Below are 12,201 nucleotides of genomic sequence, written 5' to 3' on the forward strand. Positions count from 1 at the left end.
GCACCAGGATTGCGTCCACTGATACACCATCAGAAGAGTTTTGGCTCACCTGGGAGTGGTTCGCCCTTGAGTGTAAGTAATCTATCAAATTTTATATTGGCGTTCATTCTATTTTAAGGGCAGTGATAGAAGACATATTCAGACCCTTCAGTAAAAGAGACAACCATGTAAAAAAAAACTCCATTACAGGTAAGAGTTCTGCATTCAAAGTATTATATACCACTGCATTATTAATACTGATGCATTAATATGTAAGAAGCACTTTATTGTTCTAGTTGTGGTGGACCTAATTCTTCTGATTTTATATAGGCCTACTGATGGATGGTTTAATTCACTGCATGAAGGCATTTACTGCAATGCATCACATTTTGTAGGTTTTTTCCCCCTGAAATGGACTGAAGTAGAAGTATAAAGTAGTATAAGATTGAAATGCTCAAGTAAAGTACAAGTACCTCAGAATTGTTCTATAGTAGCCTACTTTACACTTCTGTTTAAGGAAGAATTTATCAGATTCACGGCCAGCTACGTTGACAGCTCTGTCTGATATAGGGAACATATTCAAGACAGTTTCCTATCCAGCCTCAGAAAAATGGAAAATGAAAAACTGACAGCCTATTGACCTTTGATTAAGATTGAAATTGTTAAAATATTAATACACTGCGAGTCTACTCTATCTTGAACATAGCTCTCAGAACCAGCACAGCACTGCACAATATGAGCTAGGGGGGGAAATAGCTGTATGTCTCCTAAACGGGTTGTAATTTATTCCTTACACGCGATTGGTCATGGATCGATGCGCGTTCACGGCGCTCCGAGGTGGCGCGCCCGTGCTTCTGAGCATCGTTTGGAGAAGAGGAGAGAGATAGACACAGAGACAGAGAGCTGTACCACACCAAGTGTCCACCGAATGTCTGTCTCTTCACGTTGCCAATGAATAAACCTCGCATTCCTATGTCTGCCAGTTGACACACTGAACGCGAAGGGATAGGCTTCCACCTCTGCACAGATTCAGGAGTCCTTTAGCGGGCTGCGCGTTTTTTCAGGTAAGCCCCCCCTTTTCCTCTGGTGACCGATGTCGCTGTGTTGTCTGTGTATTTACGCGCTATTCTTGATTAAGGAGAGGGACCGATAACGGGCGCGGGCGGTTTTGCGGTAGCTGTCCAAGGTGCTGAAACGGACAGGGGATTGTGGTAAGAAAAACACAGTATAGTAGAGCTAACGGCCTCATGTTAAGAGCAGGTTACATGACTTCGCTGTTTGCATGCTATAGGCTATTTAGGATTGCAGACTAAACCCTCCCAAGGATGTCGTGTGGGTGTCGTAAGGAGAGGGAAGAATCGTGAAGCTGTAACGTGCATACGATATCCGTTACATTTGCACAGTTTTGCACGTTTTGACTATGGCTGCTGTAACTGAATGGGTGTATCTAAGCTGCATTGTAGAGTAGCCTACCTCCTCCAGGGACGGTGTGTTGTTTTGCTGCATCTACCGTTGTCAGGGTCCGGGTCTTCACCTCACCTTATCTTGCCAATGCAATCTTAGGATGCATCTATAGTTTGGTGCCATGGAGGACGTGAAGATTGCTGCTGAATCCTCTAATGTCAACAAACAGTAAAAGGTTATCACTGTTTCAGATGTTGATTTTTGGGCACAATGAATCATCTTAGAAAAGAATGGTAGTACTCCTGCATGATAGGCTACTTGTCATTGCTTTTCAGGTTGAACTTTTGCCTCCTTCACTGAGAATTCACATCGTGCCTGTTACCATACCTTGTGCAAAATCAACAGCCTTTCTTAAAAGAAATGTCCTTGTCAAGACCTTGTGAAATGTGAACACGTGTAGTCTAATAGGAGCTCTGCACATCTGTTCTATTTGGAAATGTCAAATATGTTGAAACGTGATCCGGGCAACAAGTTATGTAAATTGTTCTCTTCTTGGCAAGGTAAGGGCAAATCACGTTCAGGCTCCATTGTTCATCTGATGAACCAAAATATCCATTCTGTCCACAACAGGAGCACCTGACATTTCCTGTGGCAGATTTACTTACTGGATCATGGCACAGACCAACAGCGGTGGGCAGGGGACCAACGGGGTAGCGGATGAGTCCCCCAACATGATAGTGTACAGAAAGGTAAGGTAGCTGCTATTTTTAGTCTCCGCGCGCATGTGTGTGTGTGTTTGTGACTGTGAGCAAGTGTGTCTCTTGCATCAATTTACTTGACGATGAGCGGTGCAATGGAAATTGCTAATACTAATGGCAAGACAGTGTTCTTGTGCCATGGATGATTTAGAGTCGTAATACTACATCAGTTTGATGAGGGCATGGAGAGAACATGCAATTTTTCTCACACAACACGCATGACATGCACTGTGGATTCAGAGCATGCTTACACACATGTACAAGCACACACTGACACATAGTGAGACACCCTGACATTCATGCACACATTCTGCAGTTAAACCTTCAGCTTTTATTGCTAACATGTCGGAGAATGGAGTTTTAACCAACTGACATCAATGGAAATGAGGAAGCCACAGGTTTTTTAACCACGGTTCATTACACTGCTAGTGGTGTATTTCTTTACTGTTAAATCTGTTACTCCATTAGAGAATTAGAGAAAGGGAAGGGAGTGAAATGGTCCACTGCTGAGACACCTTAATCCAGTCCTGCTCCAAACATGACACGGATTAATGAAATAATAATCTGCAGGGAAGATCACATTGGTTTACTTTGAGGCTTGAGGTCCAATTATAGCTGCATACCGAAACTTTAACACCTGTAGTGTGAAATATAGATATATGAGGGTATGTACACTGCTCCTCGTGTGCACTGATTTGGTTGTAGTCTTTTATTCTCCCTGAACAGCTACATTAAAGATTATCCTACAAATAAGCCATTTTGAAAATTGCTTTTGCTACCATCAGGAGAGGCTTTTGTTCCCTGGTAGCACTGATATTGTTATCTAAAAGTTGGGGAATTTATCTGATCTGTTTTAGTATAAACCATCCTGTATTTGTTACATTTCTTGCACATAAAATTGATGCCTAAATCATTAACCCCAGGTATCATTATTCCGTAATTACGTGTGATTGGGATCTAAAGTATCACAGCAGAGCGTTTTATGTGAATGTAACACCGCCTGATGTCCGATGTAATGTTTTACTTCACTTTCAGATACACGAATGAAGTGATCATTTTCTCATCTTACTTGTGGATGACTCAGGCATTGAGTGAATTTCTCCATTTCATTCTCTTCACCCTTCAGCGAATGCTCCCATTCCATCTGCGCCAGCTTCTGCACACCAGGAAGAGGATATGCTTAGCATGATATCATAGATTGACGGCCTTTTATAGCACTCACAGTGTGTTAGGCAATATTATTGCCAGTGTGGGACAAGATTTGCTGGAAGTGTCGCTATGCTTGTAGCACAAAGGAGTGCTTGCTATTTCCTAAGTCACAATTTTCAGGATCTTCCCCAAGCAAGACAACAGGCTCCTAAACTAGATTGCTCATAAAGTAGTCCAAATATTGAGGATAATGAATGTTACTGGTTTTGTCATTCCTTATAAGTTTTATTTGTGAAGACAGTAGAGGAAATCATGGCTCTTATTGAATTTTATTTCAATATGAAGTTGCATCAAAATATGCTGAGGCATGAAAACCAGTTGTATCCTGTAAAATATTGACTTGTGGTCTTTCCAGATATTCAATTACATGTGACGTCTCTTCCTTTCTCCTGCTAGTGATATGGGAGTGCTGCTTTTTTCGATCATGCCACAAAGGATCTTTAAAACCACGTATGTGAACAAGCAATTTTGCAGCTTGTATCATCAGCAAACAGACTTAAATGTTGTTTTCTTCAAAATTAGGAGGCAGTTAGGAGCTGCTTATCCTCAAGTATTTGGTCAGATTAATATCTTAGCCATAAAGCTGTCATACATCATGCAGTTTTTTCACTTCTCACACTTTTGTGACCACACATGGCCACAGCTTGGCTCCGTACACTGACTGACCTAGATACACTGTGGAATGAAAGAACGTGGTGAAGGCAGGGAGGATGAAATTGTGTTTCTGGAGTGGGTTTAACTCAAACTGCAATGGGAAAAGCACTGTCTGTAGACATGTGGATACCACCAGGATGAACAGGTGCCTCATATTCTTTTCAGATGGAGATGACTTGGCAGAGGTGTTGCAACCCACACTGACCACTAAGACGAGCTGAATTCTAAAGTGGAAAAGATGCTTTTATGGCTGTATTGCTGCTCAGTCCGTTTGTACATCGATATCATAAATACACTGTGAAAACACTATATAAAATGCCGTCCTCATCCACTCAATAGTTGACAATGTGCTAGCAGTGTATAGTAGTGGAAGGATTATGTAATATGCGCAGAGGGAGTTCTATGGTTGAGGACAGTGGATAGTGGTTTGATAGTCTTTCCACTGGGAGCATAACTACAGTATATCCTTTCACTCTCTCAATCTTGCTTTCTCTCTGGTCCGTCCACCCCTCCACTCCTGTCATTAACCTCTAATGAAAATGGATGGGTGAGCTGAGGTGTTGACCTGCTTGCCGTGGAGATGCGCGCAGAGATGTCTGTTTTCCTCAAGGACTTATGCACACAAGCACCTTGCTTGAGTGCATAAATAGATGTATCAAAAGTCAAACAGTACATTCGCATATAAAAAAATGTAAGTGCACAAGTACACGCGCAGTATTTAAACAGCTACATGTGCAGTCACACATGCACAAGTAACACACAGCCGGTTTCGTGATAAATTGATTTATTGACAACATTTGCTGGTGACCCTGAAAATTTCATCACTCAGTATATGAATCCAAGCAAGATACTAACAAGTAATACGACGTCAGAACTCCTCCAGTTCATCAAGAAATACCAATAAAACGTTTAATGGATAAGCACTGCATGTCTAAAAATCTAGATAATTACTTAGCATATAAAAGCTTTTGTGATGTCTTGCTGCTCACATACTAACTGTGTCAGGCTTATATCATCAAATGCAGCAGAATGTATGTGTGTGTGTGTTTTTTTTCATGCTTGCTCACATGTGTGTGGCATGAATAATGCTGTGATGCATGTATGAGCATGTGTGTGTGCCGTATGTAGGGCGAATGTTGCTAAGAGAGAGTGTTGAATTTTTTATGCAAGCCTAAAACAGCTCTGGCGAAGTTCATAGCCACTCAGGATGAGGAGGGAACATCTTCTCTCACCAGCCAGCGCTTTGTGTGTGTGTGTGTTCGTGATTGTGTGTGTGTGTCGGTGTGTACTGCTTGTGATTATGTTAAGGGAAAGAGAGAGGAAAGAAAACAGACGATTATAGATATTAAAATGAACAGATTTAACAGACAGCGTAGATATATTAAAAAATGGATATGTTGTCTACATTCTCTCCATCCTCAGAAAGTGAAAATCTACTGTATTCACCAGTCTTACAATTTTATTAAGTCAGTACAAAAATCTTAAAATGAGCACAATGAACAGTCTCCCAAATCTGTTTAAAACCTCACCTATTTTGATTCAACTATTCTTTAACACATTTTTCCTTAGAAATGGCACAACACACCTTGGCTGTTCTCCAGCATAAGTTTTACGTTGCACGGGAGAAAATGTTGAGATATTTCTTGATTGAATTTTTTTCTTTTGCTTATCCAACCACATTTGTGCATGAAAACGACAGGGCTTTCAAATACAGTTGTTCAACAAAAATGTGCATGTCCACCAGTTATTTTGGAGATGTATGGAGATATATATTCAGACTTGACATGGAATAATTAAACAATCTAAAGCAACAACTTCCACTTGCAGCTTTACTTCTAAAAAGGAGAAAAGGGGAGAACTTTTCTTGTCTCTTGATTTGAGAATTTGTTTCAAATAAGTTGAATTGCTTCCCAACAACGCAGACTTTTTAAAATAGTTTCTTGATTTTAAAGACTCCACTGGTAAGATTGCAATTTTTTTATAGTACACTGTAACTGCTGGAGTCTGATCTTCCTCTGTGGTGTAGTATCTGACAGCTGAGGCACCAGCCCACTCTTACTTACATCTGAGCTGCTGACGGGCATCCAGTAATTGTTCTTCCAGCAGCCAGTTTGGCTTCTGTCTCTGTGTAGAGCCATTAATCCTATACTGCATGTTTATTGTTTTTTCTGCCCTGTTTTTCCCCCATTGAGCACATGCAACATTGTACCACACTGTTATTGTTATGTTCAGCTGATGCAAGAGAGTACTGTTTTACATTCTGGTGCTTACATAGATGTCAATACAGTACATCTCTGATGTAATTGGTCCCTGGTGAAACTTGGTCTTTGCTGCAGATGACAATGATACAAAACAAATGTATGAGTCTGTCATTCTTATTGTTCTTGCACTTTTCTCCATGATGCAGTATGACTAAACAATGTCAGATAATGTCCTATACAATCTCACATAAAGTATAATTATTGTCACTTTAATGTCATGTTGAGGTATCTATTTGTAAAACTAACATGAAATACACGTATGGGTTTTCTGTTAGTTCCTGCACAAACATAGTAAAAAAAAGAGCAAATCCCTGATGAATATGTGCTTCAAATCATTATTCAACATAGTTATGCAACTTATTTCAGGTCATATGACCAAATACTACGTGACATGTCATGTCATATAACTTTGTCTACTGTTTAGTTCCCAGATGGAAAGATGAGTTTTCATTTTTCTCTCTTTCATTTTCAGTTTCAGGGAACTCTGTTCCTCACACTTTTGAAAAGGGTGCTGATGCTGCACCGTGAGATTTGAACCATTTCTCCTTATGTGACTCAGTAATGAAGTAATGAACAAACAGAAATAACAAAGAGGGCAAAGGTATTAGTGCATGCTATTGATTTGTCAATTGATTAAGTGGTTGTGTACAAGAGATCATTTTGCAGGAACAAGACTTTCCATCTCCTGTGCATCACTGCAACACAACGGTAATACAGTGTTGTTTGATGATGCAGAACTGCAGCCATTATAAATACAATGAGGTTGGTTTTGACTACTCCAAAGTCAGCAAGAAGATCTTCTCATTGGAAAGCATTTTTCAGTCTAGGCCTAATCTGCATCTTTTAAACCCTATATCATTCAGCCCTGTTATCAATACAATTTCCCTAGCCATCCTCCATTGTTCATGAGCCATAAAGTGGGGGGAACTGAATACATTTTCAGCTTTTCTCAGTTAAGAGACAGATTGAAGGGTTCTTGTACTGCCTGTTTCCCTCAATCTGCAATCAGAAGATCAGTAAGACAGAGAGAAAGAGGGACTGAGGGGGTGAGGTGGGATGATTTATAATTGCCAGATCAGAGAGAAATCTTTGTGTGTGAAGTAGGGCTCTTTGTATGTCAGCTTGCCAGCCAGGCGATTTCTGTTCCTGTGTATGAAAACATGCATGTTCTTTTTTGCACACACTGTAAAGAATAAGTGTGGGTGTTTGGCAGTCACTGTTGGATGGAAAATTGGCATTTATGGCTTTGTGTGTTTTAAACTAATCCATTTTGCCTGTATTTGCTGACGTCAATACCTAAACGCCAATTAGAGGGGCTGGGATCAGTGACACATGCTTCAGTCAATAGTAGTGTAGTTCTGGTATCTCATCATTTTACTGGGGGCTAAGATAACCCACCATGCTGCATCTTATCACAATGCAATGTATAACTGATACATCCCACAAATATCATAAGTGACTGGGGGCTTTTTTTGGATAAAAAAACAATTTGAGAATGCGTGCAGTACTCTTTATGAGGCTAGTTCCTTCTCCTCAGCTCTATTTTTGGTCTTCAAAGAGACAATATAATGTGACGAGAATAAACTGAAGGCAAGACACACAGAGAAGATAGACATATGTACAGTACCGTAGGTGGCACTATCAGAGTCAAATTAAATGTTACTCTTTCTCACGGCACTTCTGAATACTCATAAGTACTCTGTCTTTGGTAGCTTGGCAAGTAGTTACAATTAGTGACTATTAAACCTGTTCCCACAATATGCATTTAAATCCTGTAGCTCGTTTTGGTTGGAGCTATAAACAGTTTTGGGCAGGGGGCCAGAGTCATCAAAGTGACACTGCAACCTTTTCTGCCAAGAATTGTTTTCGTATCAGACAAAAAAAAAAAAGTGATGAATTTGAAAAATCTCCAACTTCGGTGCCTTCCTTTGGTAGTATCAAAAATGGCATTGTTATACTCAGCAGTGCAGCACTGCCAAGGAAAAAAAAAAACTTGCTTATTGTAAAACATTCACTGTCAAAGTTTTTTTTCTATAATAAACTGTGGCATTTAAAGGAATAGTTTGACATTTGGGGAAACATGCTTTTTGCATCTCTATGAGACTTAGGTGAGAAGATCAATTACACTCATATCTATCTGTTGAATATGAAGTTGGAGCAAGGAGATGAAGATGGAGAAGAAAGACAGGAAACTAATTTTGATTTTGTGGATTTCGATTCCTTTCAGACAGAGCCAGCTGAGACTAGCTGTTTTCCCAGTTTCTAGCCTAAATGTTAAGCTAAACTAACAGTTTCCAGGCTCCATCTTCCTATTTACTACCAACATGAGAGTGGTATTGATCGTCTCATCTAACACTCATGGTTAATTGTAGGCACCATCACTAAGGTTACTGTCATGTTTACCCATGGTCACGGTTAAACATGACAAAATTCATTTACTTTATTAAACATTTACTACTAGCCAAGCTCCAAACCTGAGTCCTCAGTATCAAAGGAATACACTTTGTATGGCCATCCAAATCAGACTGGCACACTATTTTCTGCATCGCCATTAAATGTTATGAGAGAAGATAAATTGTTTTTGCGTTTTAGTTGCATATGATTGGAATCATTGAGGATAAAATCACATTTTTTGGAAAGGAAAAACTACTTTGTTACATCAACTTAGAATCTTGATGTGTTTTTTCTTGTACTGCAGTGCTAATCACTGAGGTGACATAAAAGATTTAACACTGGAATTCACGGGGTGACAGTTTGGGCTGCGCCGTGAAGACAGAAAAGATACTTAGGCCCGTCTTGCTCTAAGCTCTCCCCTCTGTATATGTATGCCACAGCTGGAGCCTTTAGTCCTGTCTGTTGGGGTTATATAAGGGTCTAAGGAAGCCTGGGCATTAAGATAGAGGCTGACTCAGGCCTCGCCTCTGTCTGGTCATTTAATTCCAAGTCAACACTTAGCGAAAGATTATAAAAGAACCCTGGCCAGAGTTGTGAATGAATCCTCTGCCTCTGCCTCTAGTGTGATGATCTTAATGAGGACAGAGAGGCTCAGTTAGGAATGAAAAGAAAAAGAGAAAATTAGAGGGGTAACATGCAGAAGGAAACAGAAAGCGAGATAGTTTTATTTCAAGTCTTTGCTGTATTTTTCTGTATTCATTATAAACTGGGTGTGTCTGTGCATCTGCCCAAAACATCTATCTGTCCTTGTTCTCTCCTTGTTTATATCTCCGTCCCTCCTCTCCTGACCCTCCATCCCTGCACACACCATCTGCATCTCAACTCTGTCCAGTCTCTACTTCTAATGCACTCCCCAGCTGTTTCTGGTGACAGCTCGTTCCTTCCCACACTCCGTCTACTTTGTATAAATTCCCACTTGCCTGCTTGTCTCTATGTCCTGATGTGTTAGACACTGTGTTTCTGTTTATTGTAGAAACTTGGTATTCTGTCTACTTGTCATTTTGCATTTGCATCCCCTCCAAATATCTCCACCTCCAGTTGCATTTAGCCCAGAGTAAGTGACTCTTTGACATGTACTTTAAGACAAGTCAACAGCATATCTGCTGTAGCATAAGTCTGATATCAACTGAGGCACTTTAGATATGTATGCACTGTAAAAAATGGCATTTTAACATGTATTGGTGCATTTTTGCAATGTAGATATAATTTTGGTTTGTGATTAATCATTTTTGATAAATAGAAATCATATCCATTAAGTGAAACATGAACTATAACCACATGATTTCTCCTAATTTTAAAAATTAACTTTTTTGAAAAGTGTCATTGCTTTTCAAATCTATGATTACCTCCACTAAAGCATTCTGCCAAAGAAAAACAGAAATAATTGGAGGAATACCGTTCCACCATTGTATATTTCATAGCAACCTCAAATCATTGCCAAAGCTAGAATCGCATTTGCACGTCAAGAGCCTTCAAAAGTAAACATAAATAAGAAATCTTGTTATCTTCTCTGCAGAGTATTTCATGCATTACCTCCCTTCCCTGCAGTGTATTTTGGCAGCTTGAAGCAAGAATGTAGTCTTTCTGCAAAACATCCTATCAGTTTTCTCTGTCTCTCCCTCTTTGTCTCTCTCTCTCTCTCTTTCTGTCTAGACTTGTGAAAACATTTCTCTCAGTCCCAAGACTTTTTCAACCCAGTTTCCCTCACGGTCTGTCTCTCGCTCTGGTGTTCACACTTTGCCCTCTCCATTTCTATCTCTTTTATTTCCTTCTCTCCTCTCGCTCTCCCCTCCCACTCTCATGCCCTCTTTTGTTCAGTTTCAGGTCTTTGATGTTTCTCACATACTCGCAATATAACACTAACTTTCTCTCTTTGTCTCTCTCACACTCTGACACACGTGCACTTTCACTCTCTTTCTACACCCCTCCCATGCCCACTCCTCTCTAAACCTCCTCAGTGTGTGGCTCCTTACCAGTAAAGCATCCATCCACCTCTGTCTCTCTGTCCCCTCCTCTCTCATCCCTCGCCTCTCTTTGAAGTCATCAGAGCCCTAGTCAGAGTCCATGCCACTCCACTCAGCTTTTATCCTCACACAGAGAAAAATAGAGGAATGTATTTAGACCCTACTGGAGCATAGTCATCTCTCCTCCTGTGAAATGATTCACTCGTGACTCATAGCTTTATTGGGAACTCTCTCTAAACAAACAACCATTGGATGTGGCATTTTCTATCCAAATTGACTGGAACTGTAACTGAGAGTGCTGGCCTGATTGTCCCCCTGCAGCTCGGTGTCTCTCTCAACAATGAGGAGTCGTTCTCCCAGAAGCAATCATGTCTCAGTGATTAGCCTGCCATGACTGAGAGCCATCACGCAAATCCAATACCAGCAAAATAATAAAAGTCAAACAGCAATTGTTCCAAAGGGTATATTTTCATATGTTTGAGACATAAATTTTCATTTGCCAAACAGACGGAGACACACCTTTGTCTGCACTTCTCAACTCATCACTGCGGCAGAGACACACACACACACACAAACACACACACACTCTCGGCTTACAGGTTGTAGTGTGCTGAGCAGCTTCCACCTGCAGCCTACTGAGGCTCACAGCTTCACACCATTAGTTCAGCTTAGCAAGCACAGCCATCCACAGCACAGCCTAGTCTATAAACCCCGGGCGCCATCTTGATTCAACTTACTGCTGTTTTTCTTTTCATCTTGTGCCCTTCACTGCTGAAATGAAACAAAATAATGATTTCTAGTTCGGTGTGCCATAAAGAAAATGTATGCAGCTGTGGTGTGAATTTCTTATGCGCAAGTGTTCTAATATCAAACACTAATGCTTCAGCAAACTACCCCCAAAGATGTAGTTCAAGTCAGGCAAACTTTAAATTAAACTCATAAATTTTATTGTAATATCAAGTTTTATGCTATATTTAAATACAGGGAGGAACAATATTTGGCTAAAATGTGGGGTTTAAATAGCTTAGCTTGCTGGTTATGTAATCTGAAAGCAAATGCCAAGCTGCCTGTATTATTTCCATATATTTTTATATTTGGAGATGTACTTGAGAGAATTATGTCAGCTGTAAAATATGAGGAGGTACATTACGATTTGGGAGGAGGAAAATTGTCTGCATTAAATAAATTCAAAGTCTGTCTTTCTTGTCAAGGCAGTAATGTAAACAAGATGATTAATTAGAGCTATTTTGAAATACCTGGCAATGCAAATGCATATAGTGTTAATATGCAATTTTCATAGAAATACATGTGGTTATGACTAGAGCTGCTCATAGCCACAATAGTGGAGTGGCCCCATTAATGGCAATTATGGTCTGACTGTCAACTATTGGATGGATTGCTGTGAAAATTTGAACATATATTCATGGTCACTAGAGGATGAATCACTTTGGTGATCCCCTGACTTTTCTTCTAGCACCACCAGCAGGTTACATTTTTTGATTTATGACCAAATAGCAG

General features: G+C 40.1%; 1 protein-coding gene across 2 annotated transcripts in view; it reads left to right on the plus strand.

Annotated features, from left to right (window-relative positions):
- The first annotated feature begins 787 nt into the window (after nucleotides 1–787).
- The window catches only part of rgs7a (regulator of G protein signaling 7a), a 51,518-nt gene continuing 40,104 nt past the window's right edge, over nucleotides 788–12,201 (plus strand). For both annotated transcript variants that reach the window (XM_044373676.1, XM_044373677.1), the window contains exons 1-2: nucleotides 788–1,043; nucleotides 2,014–2,132. In XM_044373676.1, coding sequence (XP_044229611.1) covers nucleotides 2,055–2,132 — 78 coding nt within the window. In that variant the 5' untranslated portion in view covers nucleotides 788–1,043; nucleotides 2,014–2,054. The remainder of the gene's footprint in view (nucleotides 1,044–2,013; nucleotides 2,133–12,201) is intronic.

This window comes from Thunnus albacares, chromosome 14 (genome assembly GCF_914725855.1).
Source record: "Thunnus albacares chromosome 14, fThuAlb1.1, whole genome shotgun sequence".
NCBI classification, from domain to species: Eukaryota; Metazoa; Chordata; class Actinopteri; order Scombriformes; family Scombridae; genus Thunnus; species Thunnus albacares.